Consider the following 21002-nt stretch of genomic DNA (forward strand, 5'->3'; position numbering starts at 1 on the left):
CCTTCTGTCCAGTCTGGGGCAAATAATGGTGAAAGCATAATAATCAACTAAACAATGGCTGCCCTTTAATCGTACCCCTTGATTTGACCCTGTATAATGGTGTTGCACAACCAATATTATAATGAGGCTCAGTAATATTTTAGCGCCTCAAGGCAGCTCCTTAAGTAGTAAATGGTAAGTATAAGTATTGTTATGGAGGAGGAAATAATTTACCAGTACAGTTCACCTTAGTGTGACAGCCTCACTCTTCTTGTTTTAATCATGACCACTTAGCACAACACCCTCCTATTTGTGACTATTCCATTTCTTTAAAGAAACTGGGGGCATATTATCATGCAGTAGTGAAGAGTATATTTTTATTCCAATACGTTTGAGAAAGAATAAATGGTTCTTCTTCCTGATCCTCCATTTTTCTTCCCAACAGTTCTGTGTGGTAGATTAGGCTGAGAAAGAACCAATATGGTGTAGTGGTTAGAGTACTGGACTGGGACTGGGAAAACCCAGGTTCAAATTTCCACTCAGGCCACAAAGAACTCTGGGTGACCTTGGGCTAGAGTCAGCCCAGCCTTCCTCACAGTGTTGTTATGAGGGTAAAAAGAAGAGGCAAACCATGAATTGTTGTTGTTGTTTAGTCGTTATTTGTGTCCGACTCTTTGTGACCCCATGGACCAGAGCACGCCAGGCACTCTTATCTTCCACTGCCTCCCTCAGTTTGGTCAAACTCATGCTGGTAGCTTCGAGAACACTGTCTAACCATCTCATCCTCTGTCGTCCCCTTCTCCTTGTGCCCTCCATCTTTCCCAACATCAGGGTCTTTTCCAGGGAGTCTTCTATTCTCATGAGGTGGCCAAAGTATTGGAGCCTCAGCTTCACAGTCTGTTCTTCCAGTGAGCACTCAGGGCTGATTTCCTTAAGAATGGAGAGGTTTGATCTTCTTGCAGTCCATGGGACTCTCAAGAGTCTCCTCCAGCACCATAATTCAAAAGCATCAATTCTTCGGCGATCAGCCTTCTTTATGGTCCAGCTCTCACTTCCATACATCACTACTGGGAAAACCATAGCTTTTACTATACGGACCTTTGTTGGCAAGGTGATGTCTATACTTTTTAAGATGCTGTCTAGGTTTGTCATTGCTTTTCTCCCAAGAAGCAGGCATCTTTTAATTTTGTGGCTGCTGTCACCATCTGCAGTGATCATGGAGCCCAAGAAACCATGAATACTGCTCGCTTTAAAATGAATAAACTTGCAGTGCTGGAGGCAGGCAGTGGGGTTCAGGCAGGGATTCATGCAGTAAAAATAGGTATTATGAATATGTGTCCTTATGTTCATCTATGAAATATTGGAGGGTGTGTTAAAGCCAGATGATTAATCCAATAAAGAAGACGGAAAACAACCATAAATTGACAACACTACTTTCAACCTGCTCTAGTGTAAAGAAAAATAATAACAGAAAACTGCATTGTCCTAGAAACTAAAATGGACAAGAAATAATACTTTCTTGTAACCTAATATACTTCAGCATTTTGTTAAATGTATTCCCATATTATGGCCATTTAAAATAAATGAAATGACTTTTCTTCTGGAGCCTGACCTTCATTTAGCACATCCATTTTGCTGTTTGAAGGAAGAAGCATTTGGAGTTTGCCAGCTTCATACTTTTATCAATCTCATGTCTGTCTAAGACAGCCAGGACCTGTCTGCAATATGGAGAGGAACATAAACTGTTTAGATAAATGCCAACTTTTTCTATTTCATAGCATAAAAAACACTTTCAGCCATAGAGCAAAATCAGCTCATTCTTTATATCTGATACATAGCTTATAGTATACAGGATCAGTATCAGCTACACCAGATTCCCACTTCAACTTTCAGGCAAAAAGGCCTCTAGATAACACCCATTCTTATGAATAATTATCTAAGCCAAATATTTGGAGATTGCCCCACTCTTTATATGACTATTAGGTATGATAGCCACCTGGCTGACTATGGGCGAGAAAATCAATATCCACAAAAGCGCATCCATATTGATTTATCTTTCCTCTAATTTGCTATTTTGGGAAAACCAGCTTTTACTAGGATAATATTGCATAATTATTCTCAGGCAAACAGACTTGCCATTATATCTGGATTGAGAAATTTATTTTCTGTTGAATGATACTATGATCAATGTTGCTAATTTATTGGAGGGATTCCTCATCAAGGTGCTTCCAGAAATAGACAATTTTGCAGCAGCCTGGGTGCTTTGACATGGGGGCCTTATACAGCAAACATTTAATAAAGATCCAATTTTTCTGTATAGGACTTCCACACATTCCCATTTTTTCACATATAGATATCCATTGCTATTCCACTGATTACTGTCTACATCAGCGGGTGGAGCTTGGCAGAATGTATCTGCACTGTGGTTTTGTGTCATTCTTCCCCCGCTCTCTACTCACTTTTACTGTTCTGGGCATGTGCACAACTATTTCTGTACCTTAGTGGGTGTACCTTTAATATAACATCCCAGAAAGTGTGCAAGAGCAGACTTGGTAAAGTGGAGGCTTGTTATTTTTAGCATTTCCAGTTTGTTTATTCATTTCCAGTTTGTTTGTTTTTTAAATTAATACTGAGATTTTGCAGAAGAAGAATATTTACCTAACTAGTTTAATTGTGCCCATTGACGTTTGCTCTGATTCAGCAGTAAGGGGGAAGCGGAAGGGCAAACAGAAAACTGCCCAGACCTGTGCTTTCTAGGCATGGGCAGGGCAATGCACAGGGCGGGGGGTAGCCAGGTACATTTGTTCTGGGCCTCAGAGGGCTAAGCCAGCTTGAGGGGTAGGTAGTGAAAGACCAGCTGCTTTTTAGTTTGAGTTTATAACTTTATTGTAACAAGACTCCTGCCCTGAGCCTCAGGCAAGTTCTGCTAGAGCCTGGGTCAAGTGGGAGTGTGGATGAGCCCCTTGAGGAAGTGTCTGCATAAAAGTATAGGTGGGTTTGGCATCTGGCAATTTATGGAGAGTCTAGCTGTGTACCATGGGGCAAAATGAGTACAGTGGTACCTCGGTTTAGGAACAGCCCTGTTTACAAGCTATTCGGTTTACTAACTCTGCAAAACCGGAAGTAGTGTTTCGGTTTGCAAAATTTACCTCAGTCTAAGAACGGAAGCCGAACGGTGGAAGGGCACTGGCGGCGGGAGGGAAAGCGCGCCTCGGTTTAAGAACGGTTTCAGTTTAAGAATGGACTTCCAGAACGGATTAAGTTTGTAAACCGAGGTACCACTGTATGTAACTCTTATTTTTGGAGAGAGAAGCTGAGCAATGTAATGTACTATTATTTAGAGATGGAGTGAGTAACCTTTTTTTCTATTATGGGCTGCATTTCCTCAGGGGTAATTTGTTTGTGGTGGTTGGTCATTTTCTCTCTCTTTCTCTCTGCAACCCTCTTTTTGCTATCTCCCCCCCCCCCAACTTTCCACCAATTTCTACTTTTCTCTCTCTCTTTTCTGCCTTCTTCCTTCTGCCGGCTCATCAGGCTACCAGTGGAAGAAGTGATCACTCTTGCCAGAGGTCATTTGCATGTACAGAAGCCCTCCTTTCCTCTCGCCACCAATACACAATTATTTTGAAACTGAAGACATCAGCAACTGCAATATGTTCAAACCAACCATTCCTCCTTTTCAGAACATATGGACAGTCTCCATAATGTTATAAGTATGGCACTGGACAGTCCATTAAATTATGTCCGACTTGCCTTGGTTATGGGACTTCCAAAATAGCATGTCATCTGTTTTCATCACTGAGTGTATTTGAGGCTAAAGGGACATGGAAGAATCTATTCGACAAGGTAGTTTACTAATCACTATGTTTGTTAATACTGTCGAGACAACCTGATTCTAGGTCATGGTTTTGTGGGGAGCAGAGCAGCTCCCTCACTGCCAATACTGAGAGTCAGCTCTTGGCACTAGCAGATGATTTGCAGATAACTGGAAGAGTACCACACAGACAGTCATAAATGACTCACCCAAAGGGGACACAGGGGAAGGCAAAACCCAGATGAGAAGAAGAAGAGTTTGGATTTGATATCCCGCCTTTCACTCCCTTTAAGGAGTCTCAAAGAGGCTAACAGTCTCCTTTCCCTTCCTCCCCCACAACAAACACTCTGTGAGGTGAGTGGGGCTGAGAGACTTCAAAGAAGTGTGACTAGCCCAGGATCACCCAGCAGCTGCATGTGGAGGAGCGGAGACGCGAACCCGGTTCCCCAGATTACGAGACTACTGCTCTTAACCACTACACCACACTGGCTCTCCAGTGTGATGAGATGCAACCCAGAGAGATGTAACGACAGGACAGGTTCAAACCTGCTTGAGTGAAGCCCTCCCTTTGTGGAAACTCTGTGGTGGGGCTTGTTATGTTATTCATTGGTGTTAGAAAAACACACCGAACACATTCACACCTGCCCTTTTTCAATATTATTCCATAGGTACCAGGGCTGAAGCATTAAACTTCAAGTTAAATTAGCCCTGGATCTAATTAGTATCTAAATGTAAGGGCCCCTTTGAGCTTGAGACCCCAGGCCAAATGGCCTTCCTCCCCTGGTGGAGTGGAGGCAAAGCCTGGCAGGACAGCTCACTCTATGGTCTTAACTGCTTCATGCATTAATTAGAGTTAAGCATGTGATTATATGAGGCTGGAGATATCCCACATATATGAGAAAAAAGTAGTTGTGAATGAATGGTGTGTATGTTTTGGCCCTGAACCAAGGGAATTTGGTTCTTGACAGGGGAAAGCTTCCCTATGTCTACCCTAAGGACATCCAATGGGCCACTTTTGTAATAGAATACTAGGATAGTTGGGCCTTTGGTCAGATACAGCAAGGATGTATTCCATGGCTACAGCTTCATGCAGTAGAAAAATATGCCCCTGCGATTGTGGAAATTGTTGCTAAGGAGCTGCTGGTGTAATCGATGGACATTCCATTTTATAAGACATGCTCTCTGAGTACATCTCTGAGGGCACTAGGAGAGCATTGTCTAAATAAGACCAAATTGATCATGTGGATTATATAAAACAGTAACCAGTTCTGTAAATGGATGAAAACAACATTGCCCAAATGTTTTCAACAGTGTACCCTCCTCCACTGCACAGATGCCTGCTGCTGAACATTTCCTGCTTTCTTAATGGACAGAGTATGTTGCTTTCCAAAGGAAAGCCACCGTCACAAAGTAGGACATTTGTTCATCTAAAGAACCGGAGGAAAACAGCAGCTTCCTGAAAAATAACAGTTTGGCTAATTGGGTCACCCTGGGAGGGGGTCAGATGCCTGCAGATACCTGGCATGCCTGCTGAGCTTCTGAGCCTCTGCAGCTGATCGTTTATATTTTCAGATTGATTTTTTAATAAAAGCCTTTTGAGCTTTTGTTTCTCAATGGTTTCTCCCTGGACTTGTCAACTTAAGTCAAATATGAGATGTTTCATACATTGGTTCCCAATGGTTTGGATATGTTGTTGGTGCCAGATGAAACCCAACAATGGATGTAAAATATTAATATCTCATTCATAAATGATGAGTTTTTGTAAGTTAACCTTAAATACCATAAATAGTTCTTTTTTTCTTACTTATAAGGTTATGCATAAGATTTTGTTACTCATAAGCAACATTAGGGGGCTATGAGGACTTAAACAAAAGAAAAAACTTCCAGAGTACTAGCTGTGTTAATCTGTTGTAGCAAAAAAACCAGAGAGAGTCTTGTAGCCTCTTAATAGCTAGCAGATTTATTATGGCATAAGCTTTCAAGGACTAGAATCTACCTCATCAGATGCATGGAGTGTCATATTGAGATGGTGTGTGTGTGTGTGTGTGTGTGTGTGTGTGTGTGTGTTTATTACATTTATATTCCACTTTTCCTTCATCATGCTCAAGGTTGTGTTCATGATTCCGTACCTACTTCAATTTTATCATCACAACTACCTTGTAAGATAGTTTATGTAGAGACAGAATTACTGGCCAAAGACCATGCAACAAGCTTCTTGAATGAGTGGGGAATGGAACCTCATTTTCCCAGGGTCTTAGTCCAATATACTAACCATTAAAGCATTACATCACACTGGCTCTCATATATATCTGACACGGGGAACTTTTTTTCAGCCTGCAGGGGCAGCATGCCAGTTCTGAGCAGAGCCTTAAGCAGGCAGTGATGTATCTCTTATCTTAGTTCAATAGGCTCCATTCTGTGGGATAACCAGCCTCATATAACCAACAATGCTTAAGTCTAATTAATGCATGAAAAGGTGTGTTGGTGGGTTGGTTGGTTGGTTTATTGCACTTATATCCTGCCAGACTTAGCCTAGGTCATTTCCCCTGACCTTGGGAGAAAAAGAGTAGTCAACTCTATTCTTTCCCCAGTCTACCTAAGAAGCTTAATGTGTGAGGAGGTTTGAGCTGGTTGCTCCAGCTCAACTGCATGGCTCTCGTCAGCTATTCTTGAGTTCCTATACAAAAATTTTAGGAACTTTCATCATTTTGTAACTAACTTAAGTTTTACTGCTTGTGCAACTTTTCTGAAGCACATGGACCTGAACTTTGAAGAGTTTGTAAGTAAACTGATTTTTTTAACTTACCAAACATGTGGCCTTTTTCCTATGCTAGGGGAAGAGCGAAACTTTGGACAAAAAACTTTTTAAGGGAACATTTTGGAACTCACATGAAAAGGCATATTTTATAGGTATAACAGCCTATACAGTGGTACCTCGGGTTACATACGCTTCAGGTTACATAAGCTTCAGGTTACAGACTCCGCTAACCCAGAAATAGTACCTCGGGTTAAGTACTTTGCTTCAGGATGAGAACAGAAATCGTGTTCCGGCGGCGCAGCGACAGCAGGAGGCCCCATTAGCTAAAGTGGTGCTTCAGGTTAAGAACAGTTTCAGGTTAAGAACGGACCTCTGGAATGAATTAAGTACTTAACCCGAGGTACCACTGTATATAAAATTTGCACCAACACATTCAAGCCACATCAAAGCCAGAAGTTTCTACACACAGAGATCCTGCACATAATATTTATATATTCCATCTAGGCAAGTAGCAGGCATTATCACTGTTCAAGGACACATTCCAGCCAGGCAAGAGTCCTCAATTAGGGTGTAGAGCAGGTCTGGCAACTGTCTCAAGGGCTGGGCTGGGCAGGGGGACTGAATTGCTGCATTTAGCCCGTGGGCTAGAAGTAGTTTACACATGATGTATAGGTATGGGGAACGTTTGTTATTCCAGCTGTTGCTGAACTACCATTCCTCTCAGCCCCAGCAAGCATGGCCAAGGACCAAGGATGATGGGAGTTGAAGTTCAGCAATATCTGTTGCAGAGTATAGAACAGTGGGTTGTATCCAAGGCTAATCCTACACAGAGTAGACCCATTAAAATGAATAGCCAAGCCTAACACCATTCCAGTAATTTCAGTGGGTTTACTCTGAGCAGAACTCAGTTGGATACAGCCCATTGTAAACACTGGGGTCAAAGTGCAAAGTGTGTTTGCAAAAAGAACGGTCTGTAATAATTCAATACAAGCTTAAATACACAAAATACACATCTTAGCATAGTTAAATATGTTGTGGGACAGAAAACCACTGCCACTGTTCAAGTTCAAATGAATAAAAACAGAAAGATTAATTTTGTCTGATTAAAATAATTTTAATTGATCATATATCTGCTCTCCAATCAGTGAATCGGTCATCAGTTACAGTATATTCAAATAAGTGTGTCATCAACATTTGTGCCTTTATATATTATGGAAAAACTGTGAGTGACAACCTGACAGTTAATAAGCAAAGATTATCACTCTCTGTTGGAAAGAAAGGCCATTTCTATAATTTCCTGTTTCATTTCATATATTCCATTCACACAACCTCAACCAAATAGCCACCTGTGGCTGACAGGGATGGTTGGAGGTAAGGGATCTCTGCAAGCAGGCTCTGGAATGGGGTACAACAGGAGTCGAGTGAGACTGAGGCAAACCAATGGTGGGGGCTGGGAAGGGGTTAATCAAGAAGGAAGGTGGGGGCAGCCAGGGCAGGGCAATGGCTGCAGGATATAAGGGGTGTGCAGAAGCAAGAAGGAAGCAGGACTTGAAGAAAGTTACCAAGGAAAGTGAACTGGCAAGGTCCAGGACAGTTGATGAGGAACTCTGACCTGTTTATTGAGCATCCTGATTTGTTTGAGGGGAGATTAGACAACATCATCTATTTATTGAACATTCACATTGATTTGTTTGTGGAGAAGTTAAAGGATTTTGCCTCAATCAAGTGTTATTCCATCACTTTCCTTATTGCAAAAAGTCAGACTTTGGGAGAAAGTGAAGTTGTTGCCCAAGCCCTCGAAACAGGGATAGCAGAGAAATTAAGATTCAACTTGCATTTAGAGGTGAACTCTCCTAATTGGCAGCTTCTGAAACAATATGAGAACTGAAACACAACCATTCTTCAGAATTCACACTTCTCAAAGTTATACAATGCTGTGCTCCAGCCAAGTGGACAAAAAATGCCTATACTGCAATAAAGCACTCCTTGAAATGCACATATTAGTGAAGATAACAAAGATGCATTATTATAGGTGAATTGCCTTGCAAAAATGTGTGTGTTTGGCCAAATTACATATCCATGTTTATATTTGGAGAAATTTGCATGCAAATGCTAATGAATTTTCCCGAGGCCTTTTAAAATAAAACAAACTGATGTGGAAATCTGAAGAACTGAAATTAAGATAAGAGAAAACTAAGAGAAACCAAAATTAAAAGATTTACGCATCCTTACCTCCAAATCACCTATTACTGTACAACTTCATAGCTGTCAAGGGACAGTCCCTTATTCCAGCGCCATGTCCTGCTGCTGTCCTTTACTGATGGATGTCCCTTAAATAATGTCCCTTAAATTTCAAAGGAAGCAGCTCCTCTCCCTCCCTCCCTCCCAGCCAGGGAGGATGGAGGCGCCAACTGTGTTGCTTGGCTGTGTTGCTCACCCAATAAGAAGTCTAAGAAAGACTGGGGGTGGAGCTTGCATGCCTTGTGTGTGGCTAGTTAATGCAAGCTGAGGGGTTTTTTGAATGCTGGACGCCATTTTGTTGCACGTGCTGCTGCAAACTTTGCAGTGCAAAGCCAGGCCGGGGAACCATCTTAATTTGAGGCTGCTTTGGCCTTGTTGTGCATGTGATTCAGATTCTATTCAGTTGAACCTCTGGTTATAAAGTTGGTTGGACAGTGTTCTCGAAGCTACCAGCATGAGTTTGACCAGACTGCAGGAGGACAGGAAGACTGGAGTGCCTGGAACAGGTGAGGCTGCAGGTCCCTTATTTTGGCTGCTGGTCCCTTATTTTCAAGGCTGCTGGTCCCTTATTTTCAAATCTGTAAGTGGACAGCTATGTACAACTTACAGTCCATGGGACTCTCAAGAGTCTCCTCCAGCACCATAATTCAAACGCATCAATTCTTCGGCGATAAGCCTTCTTTATGGTCCAGCTCTCACTTCCATACATCACTGCTGGGAAAACTATAGCTTTGACTATACGGACCTTTGTCGGCAAGATGATGTCTCTGCTTTTTAAGATGCTGTCTAGGTTTGTCATCACTTTTCTCCCAAGAAGCAGGCGTCTTTTAATTTCATTACTGCTGTCATCATCTGCAGTGATCATGGAGCCCAAAAAAGTAAAATCTCTCACTGCCTCCATTTCTTCCCCTTCTATTTGCATACCACCATTCGATAGTGCTACACAAAGGGTGCTTTACAAGCTGAAGAAACAAAATCTACAACCAAAATTAATATTTAATTAATAATTCAAGCTTCCTGCACTGATTCTCAGCAATGTAAACAGAAGCCATTCTTTTCAGTGTTTGGGTGCATGCTTCATTCATGTTGGGTAGGAGACGCAGATAATAGAAAAATGCATGGCCTAAAGCAGTTGTGCTGGCTATGGAAGATGGGAGTTGTGGTTTAAAATGCCTGGAGGGCAACAAGTTGAGGACAGCTGGCCTAATGAAGGTTTCCCTACTCTAAGAATACCCTTCAATGGAGAATACATAGTTCTGCTTGTAATGCCTCTCCCTTCTCTTTCTGAGCCTTTGCACACAACTAGAGAACTAGAGTCTGGCAATCTGATTCTCAAGTGAGGGCAATGCCTGTTCAGGCATTGTTAATGACTGTTACTGGGCCAAGTTGGTCAGCAGCTTTCAGCTTCATCATAATGTCAAGGAACAGTGTCAAGTTATGAAGCTCATGCTTATTCATACATAAAGTTCCAAGTTCAATCCCTGGCACATGGAGAATGCCTCTAAATAACATTTGCTTGGGAGTAATAGCTGGAGGCAGCTGTTCCCTTGATGCCCTGATTGTGGGTTTCCAAGATTCTTCTGGTTGGCCCATGTGGGAAACAGGATGCTGGAAAAGTTATGCCTTTGGCATGATCCAGCAGGACTGGTTTATGTTATTATCTCAACTAGCAAGGCTAGGAAAGGCTTGGAGTGCTTGCTTCCAGTCTGAAAAGATAATACTCAGCTAGGAGAACCAATCTGCTTTAAGGTAGTTTCATAGGTAAGAGTAATTTTCTTTTCTTTTTTTAATAGTAATTTTTATTAAGTTTTGCATTTAACAATCCAATCATATCACATTAATTATTCCAAATTATACCAATACATATCACAAAGTCCAAATATTTTGCCAAATTATAAATTTTTGTTGGGGGTTCCCATGCTTTGAGTTCAGTAGGGTCCAATCATCTCATATTTCTGCTGCTTTTAGTGTTCACCAGTCCCATCTTAGGTAAGAGCAATTTTCAGGCGCTATTACATAATGTGGGGAGAACAGGAAGGATAAATGACCACCCTGCTCACTTTTTTTCTTTTTTCTATCCAGAGTTTAACTTTTGCATCTTCCTTTGTATTCAGTGGCATAGGCTGAATCTTCCTGTCCACCTGCTCTGTATAATACATATAACATCCCAAGAAGCCACCCTGAGTTGAATGGGTAGCATTTTTCTGTGGTGATATCCCACACAATCACATTATGTGAATACAGTGGTACCTCAGGTTAAGTACTTAATTTGTTCCGGAGGTCCATTCTTAACCTGAAACTGTTCTTAACCTGAAGCACCACTTTAGCTAATGGGGCCTCCTGCTGCCACCGCACTGCCAGAGCACGATTTCTGTTCTCATCCTGAAGCACAGTTCTTAACCCGAGGTACTATTTCTGGGTTAGTGGAATCTGTAACCTGAAGCATATGTAACCTGAAGCGTATGTAATCTGAGGTACCACTGTACTGTGAGAATACTGTACTACAGCATGTGAGCAGGACATTATCTCACATGGGTCTTCTCCAGGGTCTCCTGTCCTTGGCAGGGTGACAGTCAGGTAGGAAAGACTTGTACCAACAGCCCTGACCATGTGGTCTGGAATGTTTGCACATCAGAATAGTATGGAATACTCTGGGAAGCAGATCCCATATGCCTGTGAATGAAACTATTGTCCCAAATCAATATATTACATTAAAGTTGAATGGCTTGTTTGAATCCAATGCTTGGGACACCCCCCCCCCCTTCATATTTTTCTTTACCAAAATAAAAACAAAAACTGTCACAGGAACCATCAATTTAGACTGGGACAACAGTGTCAAAGGAGGATGGTTTATTTATTTAATTTCCTGTGCTGCTTTACCACTGACTATCACCCCCGAACCCACCATAAAACACCTCTTATTTGTCACAGGATCAGGTCTGGGATGGAGGATAGGTGAAAACAGCATCAAGAGCAGACAGGCAGGCTAAGGGAAGATCAAGATCTGAAATTCGGGGAATGGTGCTGGCTTAGGACTAAAGTTCACAGAGTAAGATGCAGGCGGAACTAAGCAGAAATGAAGTTTCAAAAGCAAGCAGGCAAGACAAAACAAAGGAAATCACACTTCCCATAAGGCACAGTCAGCTTGTTTCGAGCAAAAGATGTTAACCAGACAATTAGTAGCCTCTTCCTTTTGCAGAGTATGTTGAAGGCAGGGATCAAAGAAGCAAGGCAGCCAAATTAGTCCTAACGGTACATAGGAGACTGCCAGGTACAGCTGGACTATTTGTCTATTTAGCCCAATATTGTCTACTTTGAGTGGCTGAGGCTTGCCAGGTTCTCTCCCATTTTATAGGTGATTTTTGCAAAACTTTTTTAGAAGTTTTTTTCCAGCAGGCATTGAATTGCCTTTTGCTGAGCAGGCTGATGCAGAAATTTAGCAGGTGAAACTTTTTCTAGCATGGAAATAAATAATATGATTGCAATGAGTTTCACTTGTTTAATTTCTAAGTGTCAGGCTGCTTTTGAAAAAACAGAAGATAGGACAGAAAAAACGCTGGTAAGTCTTAAAGGCAGGCAACATTGTTTTTGAAAACCTCCAGATATATGGGTGATGGGACTGCTAAAAGAGTATAATCAGAGAAAGAGAGAGAAAGAGACTAATGGTGTGCACATACAGTTCTCTACTAGACATCAGGCATTGTTTCATGTGCTAATTTCTGCATGTTTCAATAATAAATCACCCTGCACTCCATGAACCTCATTTCCACCCAGCTGTGAACATATCAGCTTGCACAGTGTCTCACAGATGGAGGAGGAAAGACATGGAGAGATGTGAGCACAAATGTCCTTATTTACTTTGCCTGTTGGCTTCAAAGTCGAAGGTGGAATAAAAAACAGAATTTATATAACAAGCGTACAAATAGTATATTTTTAAAGGAAGAGATTGATCTTTTAGCTTTTCATGTGACTTCTGCATTTATGTGACATACTGTGGAATTCTAAGCTTGCTAAGTTAAATGGCACTCAATGCAGCCTAAGGCTGTAACTGTATGCTCACTTACTTTGGAGTAAGGCCCATTTAACTTAGTGGGCTTACTCTCAAGTAAATATGCATAGAATAGGGATTTTAGGCTGCAATCCAAGCTCCTCTTCTCTGTGAGCTAGTCCTATTGAATTCAGTGAGACTTTTGAGTAGACATGGTTAGGATTGCACCCTAAATCCCATTTAGCTGCAGTAGAACTTGCTTCTGAATGAACATAGTATTGCAGTGTATGCTTGCAATCTTCTATGACTAGAAACAGCAGAAATGCATTTGAGAAGACAAGGTCAGCACCATCTAAGTGTCCCTGGGAAAGCATTCTATAAGCAGGGTGCCACCATTGTAAAAACTTTATGTGTTGGGTATTAAATCAATTGAACACATGTGATTTACTTTGAGTAAATGTAGTCAATTGAAAAATCGCTTTGGAGTTTTCCTAAAAATAGCTCAACAACTTTCGGGGTGTCCTGGTTGTTCCTTTTTGAAATATGTCAACCCTAGTTGTGCATAGGATGAGCCTGTAAGATGAGTGCACATGGAATATACAAAACTGCAGAAAAGGATTTCAGAATGAATAAATCAAGTTGATTTATTGTATTGCATTTTGTATCTTTTCACTACTTGGGGATCCTTCCAACTAAAAAAGCAGTATACAAATAAACTTTATTACTGATGATATGAATAGGGTTTAAACATGCAAGTTGCTCCCTTGTTGAAGTTTGAGTGTCGACCAGATAATTTGCTTAGCCACCTGGCTTGTAACTAGTTAATCGATTAAATCTAAATAAAGGTGTTTTAGTGAAACATCTTCAATATCAGTATTTTTTTGAGATATTGAAGGAAATTTAAAACAGGGCTAATCCACACTTACCTTTTGCCCTATGCTTGATAGGCACAGGTCTACGTCCTGTGTCCAAGCACTTTTTTGCCCTGCAAAACTTGCTCTTGAATACTGAGTCGAAACAAATGGCAATTCAGGTTTTCTGTGGATTTTCGTTTGCTCTGATTCAGCAGTAAAGAGTGGGTTTGTGTGGGGAAAGTGCCAGGGCAAAAAATAAAAAAATAAAAAGTGCTCAGACAAGGAGTTTTAAAGCATGGACCTGTGCCTAGAAATGCAGAGCAAAGGTAAGTGTAAACAACCCAGTCCTAAGTAGAGCTGGGTGTGCAGAAGTTCATTCAAATGTGGACAGCATACAATTGAGCTGACAGCTTAATAAAAGCTACTGCTCAATGTAAAAAAGGCCAGGATTTTCCTCTTTGCATTTCCTGTTATAGCAACACACTGGAATGACAACAGTCCCCAAATTTGCCCTTACTAATTAATCAATTAAGCTTTCATTTATGAATGCACAGGTTTAAAGTAATTAAACTTTGTAGCCAGATAAATTAACTCAGCATTGAAGCACATAATTCAGTTACTCTTGCTGCTTTTTCCATCATCTCTGTGATAATAATCTCCAAATTCTTGATGGAGCAGCTACCTGTACAGTGGGACCTTGGGTTAAGTACTTAATTCGTTCCGGAGGTCCGTTCTTAACCTGAAACTGTTCTTAACTTGAAGCGCCACTTTAGCTAATGGGGCCTCCTGCTGCCGACGGAACACGATTTCTGTTCTCATCCTGAAGCAAAGTTCTTAACCTGAGGTACTATTTCTGGGTTAGCGGAGTCTGTATCCTGAAGTGTATGTAACCCGAGGTACCACTGTATATAGTTTGGAGAAGGTGCCAATTCATCCAAAGTTCATTTGAGCGCAGAGTAAGAGCAAACTATGAGGAGGTGCCTGAGGTTTTTTTTGGCTTGGTCACATGCCCCCTATACACAAAAGCAGGTTTGGTTTTTTCTTTCCATTAGAACATATCCACACCATTCATTTAAAGCACTTGGCTTCCCTCAAAAATACTGGGGATGGTAGTTTGTTAAGGCTGCTTGGAATTGTAGCTCTGTGGAGGGAAAACTATAGTTCCCAATATATTTTGTAGGAAGCTTTAAATGCATAATGTGGATGAGACCTCAGATTTTAAGACAGCTGAAAGTAGGTTGAGGGAAGCATCCAGATTTACTCAGATTTAATTTCTCCCATTTGTATTGTTTAGCCAAGCAGCTTGTACAGGTCTTTGAAATAATATGAAACCAGTTTACGGGAGACAAAAGTGGGGTGAGATGAGGGTACACACAACAATCAGCTTCTGACTGCTTTCTCTCTTTCAAACTGCCTTCAGCCTTGGATAAAAAATACACATTCATCTGTATTTTTTTATGTTATTTCGCCCTAGTGTCATGGGAAGAGCAAGGTTAAGTAAGGTTGTTGATGCCAAATTAGAATGAAATTGCTCTATATTGTTCTTTCCAATATATTGCTCTATTTTGTTGATATTTTGGTGGACTTTGAGGTGCAGAGCCCATCCAGAATTTGGCTTGCCAGTTACCTCTGACATGTATTTCATATCTCCAGCTATCCAGTTCAATTATAGTTTAACAAGAGAAATGGGAAATGATAGGCTTAAATGTAGCACTGGGGCTAATCAGATGTATTTCCATTGATTTTAGGTGGGATTATACCCAGTTATGGGACGCGGGTGGCGCTGTGGGTAAAACCTCAGCGCCTAGGCCTTGCTGATCCTATGGTCGGCGGTTCGAATCCCCGCGGCGGGGTGAGCTCCCATTGTTGGGTCCCAGCTCCTGCCCACCTAGCAGTTCGAAAGCACCCTTAAGTGCAAGTAGATAAATACGTACCGCTTTATAGCAGGAAGGTAAACGGCGTTTCCGTGTGCTGCGCTGGTGCAGGCTCGCCAGAGCAGCTTCGTCACACTGGCCACGTGACCCGGAAGTGTCTCCAGACAGCGCTGGCCCCCGGCCTCTTAAGCGAGATGGGTGCGCAACCCCAGAGTCGGTCACGACTGGCCCGTACGGGCAGGGGTACCTTTACCTTTATACCCAGTTACCCAAGGCTCAGTATGGCCTTATGTCTATCAGAGCATGCAGTGAAAGGGATAATAATTTAATTCCAACTGGTTAAGTCAGCTAACTATTTGACTAGATTGTTTCTAATTTTTGTTCTTATTGTATCGTTGTCACTGAGTCAGAACCTCTGCCAATTAAAAGTGTGGTTAGTTTCAGCTTGGTGTGTGTGTGTGTGTGTGTGTGAGAGAGAGAGAGAGAGAGAGAGAGAGAGAGAGAGAGAGAGAGACCTATTTGTTTAAATGCAAGACAGGAAGTCCACCTCAGTCACACAAAAAGGTGGGCGGAGACCAGCTGGCAGTTGTATTTTACTTCAACAGCGTTCCCTGCTTTACCTGAGGGCAGCAAGTTAGCTTAGGAGGTGTTGGTGGCGTGGGCTACACGTCCCCTCACTGCTGCTACCACCCTGTTCTGCCCTGGAATCTAGGCCTGACCTGGTATCAGACATGGAGCCATCAGAAGATGAATCAGACACCCCCAAGTTGATGACTTTGAGAAATTGGGGGCGGGGGAGGAGACTGAATCCAATGCTGATACTCTCCTTCAGGGAGCCTTTGGCTTCATAAAGAACCCCTGGGACTTTCTGAGGAAGGAGTGGAGCAACCCCTGCAATCCTCGATAGCGCAGGCTTCAGATCCAGGCTGAAAAGTGATGTCACTGTAGGAGTCGTTGGCCTATGTATGAGTAAGTAGTCTATTTGTGAGTAAGCAATCCTTGATACTCCTTCACTGCTAGCATGTGTGGGTTTGGAGGCCAGAGGATATAAGGCCTACCTTCCGAGTCTCCCAGTTGCTGGAAACAGTACAGGTACTGATGGCTTTATGTTCTGTTTCCTGAATGCCCTGTGAGATTGTCTTTGGTCTGTTACCTGGCTTTTGTCTCTGGATGATGTTTGGACAGAGGCTGATTCTCTGTGCTTGACCTTGTTTAATTTGGATTTGTCCTCTTTGGTGAATGCTTGTATCTTCCGATGCTGGGACCCTAGTCCCTGAGGGAATCACCTGGAGCATGATGCGGTCCCTCATACACCACCTGAAATGGCTGCCTAACAGTAGAGAAGGCCCTGTCCTCCCCCCCCCCCAAAAAAAAACCCCTGTTCTCCTCAGCTGAGCTCTGATACTGGCTCAAGAGAGAATAAAGCATGTGGGGTGTGAGGAGAGCTATAGAGAGGAGTGAGCTTTCTCATCTATGCGCTCTTTGTTCTAAGGGTCTGGTGCAATTGCATCTAGCTGCAGGTCCCTCACTTCGTACTGTGAATGGGGCAGATCTGGCTTTAATCCGGTCCCCTGCTTTTGAGTTTGCCTGCAGCTGCTCTGGTATGTTCAGTGTGAGAATTAAACCCATCTATTATGACTGTTTGGTGTCCCTGATTTTACACAGAACTTACAAAAGCAGGCACAGTTCACTGCTGTTTATTAGCGACCTTGTCGTCTTCTCTGAATTATGGGCAGCCGCCTTTGATCACAGGGACCTGCTAGCCACACTTGTGATTCGGTCCTTTGGCTTTTTGTTTTTGGCAGGTGGGATAGTAGTGAACATTTCCTAGGCCCCAATGCAGTCATAAATTTGGCAGAAAAAGAATGAATTATGGGTGGTGAAAGCTCAGGCATTTATGGAAGCAGGACTCCTTTCCCTCTTTCATTTCAAAAATAGAATCTGTACTAAAGAAGATTGGATGCAGTACTCCAGTCTGAAAAACAAAACCTAGGATTTTTCCCCCTACAGCAAGCACTTCAAATCTGATAATATGAGAGAAACATTCTCACACATATCCCTATTAAGAAGTGTCTAGTTAAATTATAAGACAGAGCACTTTTGAAATATAAAACTAGAGCATGTATTGTTTCTGTGGTAGGGATTAATTGTTTCATCCCTTGTTTCAGAATAATTCTAACACACAATCAAGCACTGGCATACTTTTCCTCTATCAATAAGAAAATATATTCCTGAGCCAAGAAAGAAAATATTGTTTGAATCACAAAGCAGACATGCAATATTATATTTAGAAGTTTGGCTAATATAAATGTTTCTCTTATGCAAAGTGAGAAATCATATTTGTTTCTTGGGGGGAAAGGCATGTGATTTTTGGAAATCAAGAGATGCCTTGTATTTATAAAATTATTAATACAGTTTATCTGATTCTTCCTCCAAGGATAAGTGGGCAAGTAGACGTACTGGGGATCTGGATCAAGGGGGCAGAGGAGCAAGAAGAAAAGGGTAACTCCTGGGGGGCTGCTGCAATCTCTTCATACTGTAGTTTGCAGCACCACCTGTCTGTGGCCAAACAAACTGTAGCATGAGGATGTTATTACATTTTTAATACTGTATATGTATAGACAGAAATGCGTGAACTCACAGGTGTACTGTTTAAGCCAGTTGTGGCCTGTGTTGCTGAGAAGCCACACCAAATGTTTTGCACATGGTTCCATAGATACAAATCTGCATCTTATAAATTAACATGTTTAGATGTAAATGTAGAATTCAAATATCAGAGAGGGTAAGGCAAGCAAACTCATTTCCCACAAAATTATCCTAAAGTTACCTACGGGACCGCCTCTCCTAGTATGCCCCACAGAGAAACTTACGGTCTTCAAATAAAAACATCTTGAAGGTCCCATGCCACAGAGAAGTTAGGCTGGCCTCAACCAGAGCCAGGGCTTTTTCGGCCGTGGCTCCGATCTGGTGGAACACTCTGTCACAAGAGACCAGGGCCCTGCGGGACTTGACATCTTTCCGCAGGGCCTGCAAGACAGAGCTGTTCCACCAGGCCTTTGGCCAGGGTACAGCCTGACTCCCTCCCTCGGCAATCTTCGCGGAGCTCAGGCCCAATGGTTGTCAGTGGCTTGAATTAATTAATTTTATAATGAATGATTTTAGAGTGTTGTTTGTGCTGTACTTTTGTACTGTTTTATTGTTGTTAGCCGCCCTGAGCCCGGCTTCAGCTGGGGAGGGCGGGATATAAATAAAATGTATTATTATTATTATTATTATTATTATTATTATTATTAGTGAGTTCATATAGCCACAAACAATTTATTGCCTGAAATGGAACCCAAGTAGTATGTTTTTCTACCCCCGCTAGGGCAAGCAGTAAGGTACCAATTCCTGATTTCATCAGTTCCCCATCACCACGTCTGTTGTGGTGCTGTCTGAAGCACATTGCTTTGCCTTGTTGCTTGACAAGGTTAGCCTTGAGCCTTAGCAAGAAATAAGAGATAAAGCAGGAAGCTTTCCAAGGGCAAATAAGGTAGAAAAGTAGAAGCATGATAAACCATGTTATTATTAACAACTCTATCCTGACAAATTATCATGCTTAATTGTGCTTAAAATATGTGCTAAGAAGACTGTGCATCAAGGAGGACAAGACACTTAATCTTTCTGTTTCAGTCTGCATGCTATGCAGCTGATTTATTCATCCTGCATGAATTCAGAGTATTTGTCTTCATGAATCTTCCCTTTTGTCAAACCGGCTGCAAGCTTATGTGTAATGTCTAGTGGGCACAGTGTGTTAAATCCTGGACCTTGCTTCTGCCAATGTTCCCCCTCTAAGAAGCTCTGCCAATGATCACCAGATACCCTTCTGCTCCTCTCTTCTCTGTTACATCAGGACAGCCCATCTAATCGCTGTCAGGGACTTCAACACCTCCACCAAATCACTTACTACACTACAATATGGATTCTCCTAATGTGACTCCATTATCTTCTAGACTATGAAGTTTCTTTCTTAGACCTAGCTTTAAAATGTTTGATTTGGAAAATACATAATTCAACAGACTGCAATTTTTATAAAATTTCTTACCCTTACTTCACTATAAGGTTATGCCATGGGAAGCTGCATTTTACTGAGTTTGTTCATTGGTCCATCAAACTTGTCTACACAATGAGTGGCAGCAGCTCTCCAGTATTTCAGACAGTGGTCTCATCCAGCCCTATCTAGATATACTGGGGTTGAACCTGGGACCTTCTGCATGCAAAGCAGATGCTCCTCCACGGACCTAGAGTCCTTCCCAATTTGCAACAATCATAAAAAATCATACAATCATAAAAACAAGTAAAATAGTTCCAAGCTAAAGTAGTGCCATATAGGTCAAACAAAACAGAAGTATGTCCCACAGAAACAACTGTCAGAGGTCAGGGCAAACAACAAACAAGAGAAGCTCTACAATGAAGATGTGTGTCTTCTCTCTCCTTCCCTCTCGTTTTTCTGTATTTTCTGGTGCCAAAAGATAATTGTTGCATCCATTTCTCTTTCTCACCATTTGTTCAACTGTTGGCTAACATTTTTGCATATGTCTGTTTTTCATTTGGATGGCAGAAGTTTGTGATCCATTTTATTCTGTTTTCGGCACTTTCCCCTAAGGAATACATTTTATTTTAAGCCTTTGAAGCCTGAGTTTTAAATACTTTCAGTATTTGGCCCAGTAAATACCATTGCTTGGCTTTCTCTAGCAGTAGGAAATTTCGAGCAGCCTTCACAGAGGCAAAAGGCATGGTAGGATAATAGTCAGTATCCTTTGAATAAGCCATTAGCAGAGAGTGGATGTAGTACAGTAATCTATCTATATCTATCTATCTATCAATCATCTATCTATCTATCTATCTATCTATCTATCTATCTATCTATCTATTATCTATCTATCCCACCCTTCCTAATAAAAGAACCCATAGTGGCAGTGCTGCCTTAAATCATGTGTGGTTGAGAGCTGAGTTAAAAACGTAACTTCTGCCATAGAGTTGCTTTGGGAAATTCTCTCTTTTACTCTCTCCTTCCATTCCTCATCTATAAAATGAGAATTAATAATGAGCTATCTCAAAAATTTGCTGAGAGGATAGTAAGTTAGTTTGCATTCTACCTAGCAGCATTACAAGAACAGGTGACTACAGGAACAGGCGAGACAACATGACCCACTTACTTGGCCTTGCTGGATCAGCTGCCATTTGGTTCTTCCCCTCCCAGAACTGTTCCCGTCATAGGCCTTTCCACTTGGTCATGACAGTTATGTGGTTATATGAATTTGCTAATTTTCATCTTCTCTTTCTCCCTCCATTTTTGTATCAAATCTATTAGATTGTAAACCTGTGGCCTGTCCCTGTGTTTTAATTTTTTTATTATTATTATTTGTATTTTGGGGGCTTTTCTTTCCCCACTACTTATTTTACCTCAGAAAAAAGGTTTGCCTGGATTGATGGCTTGTGAAAAGTGGTTTTT

General features: G+C 41.7%; 1 protein-coding gene across 23 annotated transcripts in view; it reads left to right on the forward strand.

Moving 5' to 3' along the window:
• The window catches only part of CACNA1C (calcium voltage-gated channel subunit alpha1 C), a gene marked incomplete at its 5' end in the record, with an annotated part of 496619 nt that overhangs the window by 20758 nt on the left and 454859 nt on the right, over window positions 1-21002 (forward strand). Inside the window, one exon of one of the 23 annotated variants that reach the window (XM_083401674.1) lies at window positions 16057-16477. The exons of the other annotated variants lie outside the window; for them this stretch is intronic. Coding sequence (XP_083257800.1) covers window positions 16474-16477 — 4 coding nt within the window. Of the gene's footprint in view, window positions 1-16056; window positions 16478-21002 lie in introns of those variants that run through there. 23 annotated transcript variants of the gene reach the window in all.

Source organism: Podarcis tiliguerta, assembly GCF_965153285.1.
Source record: "Podarcis tiliguerta genome assembly, chromosome: 10".
Lineage (NCBI taxonomy): Eukaryota > Metazoa > Chordata > Lepidosauria > Squamata > Lacertidae > Podarcis > Podarcis tiliguerta.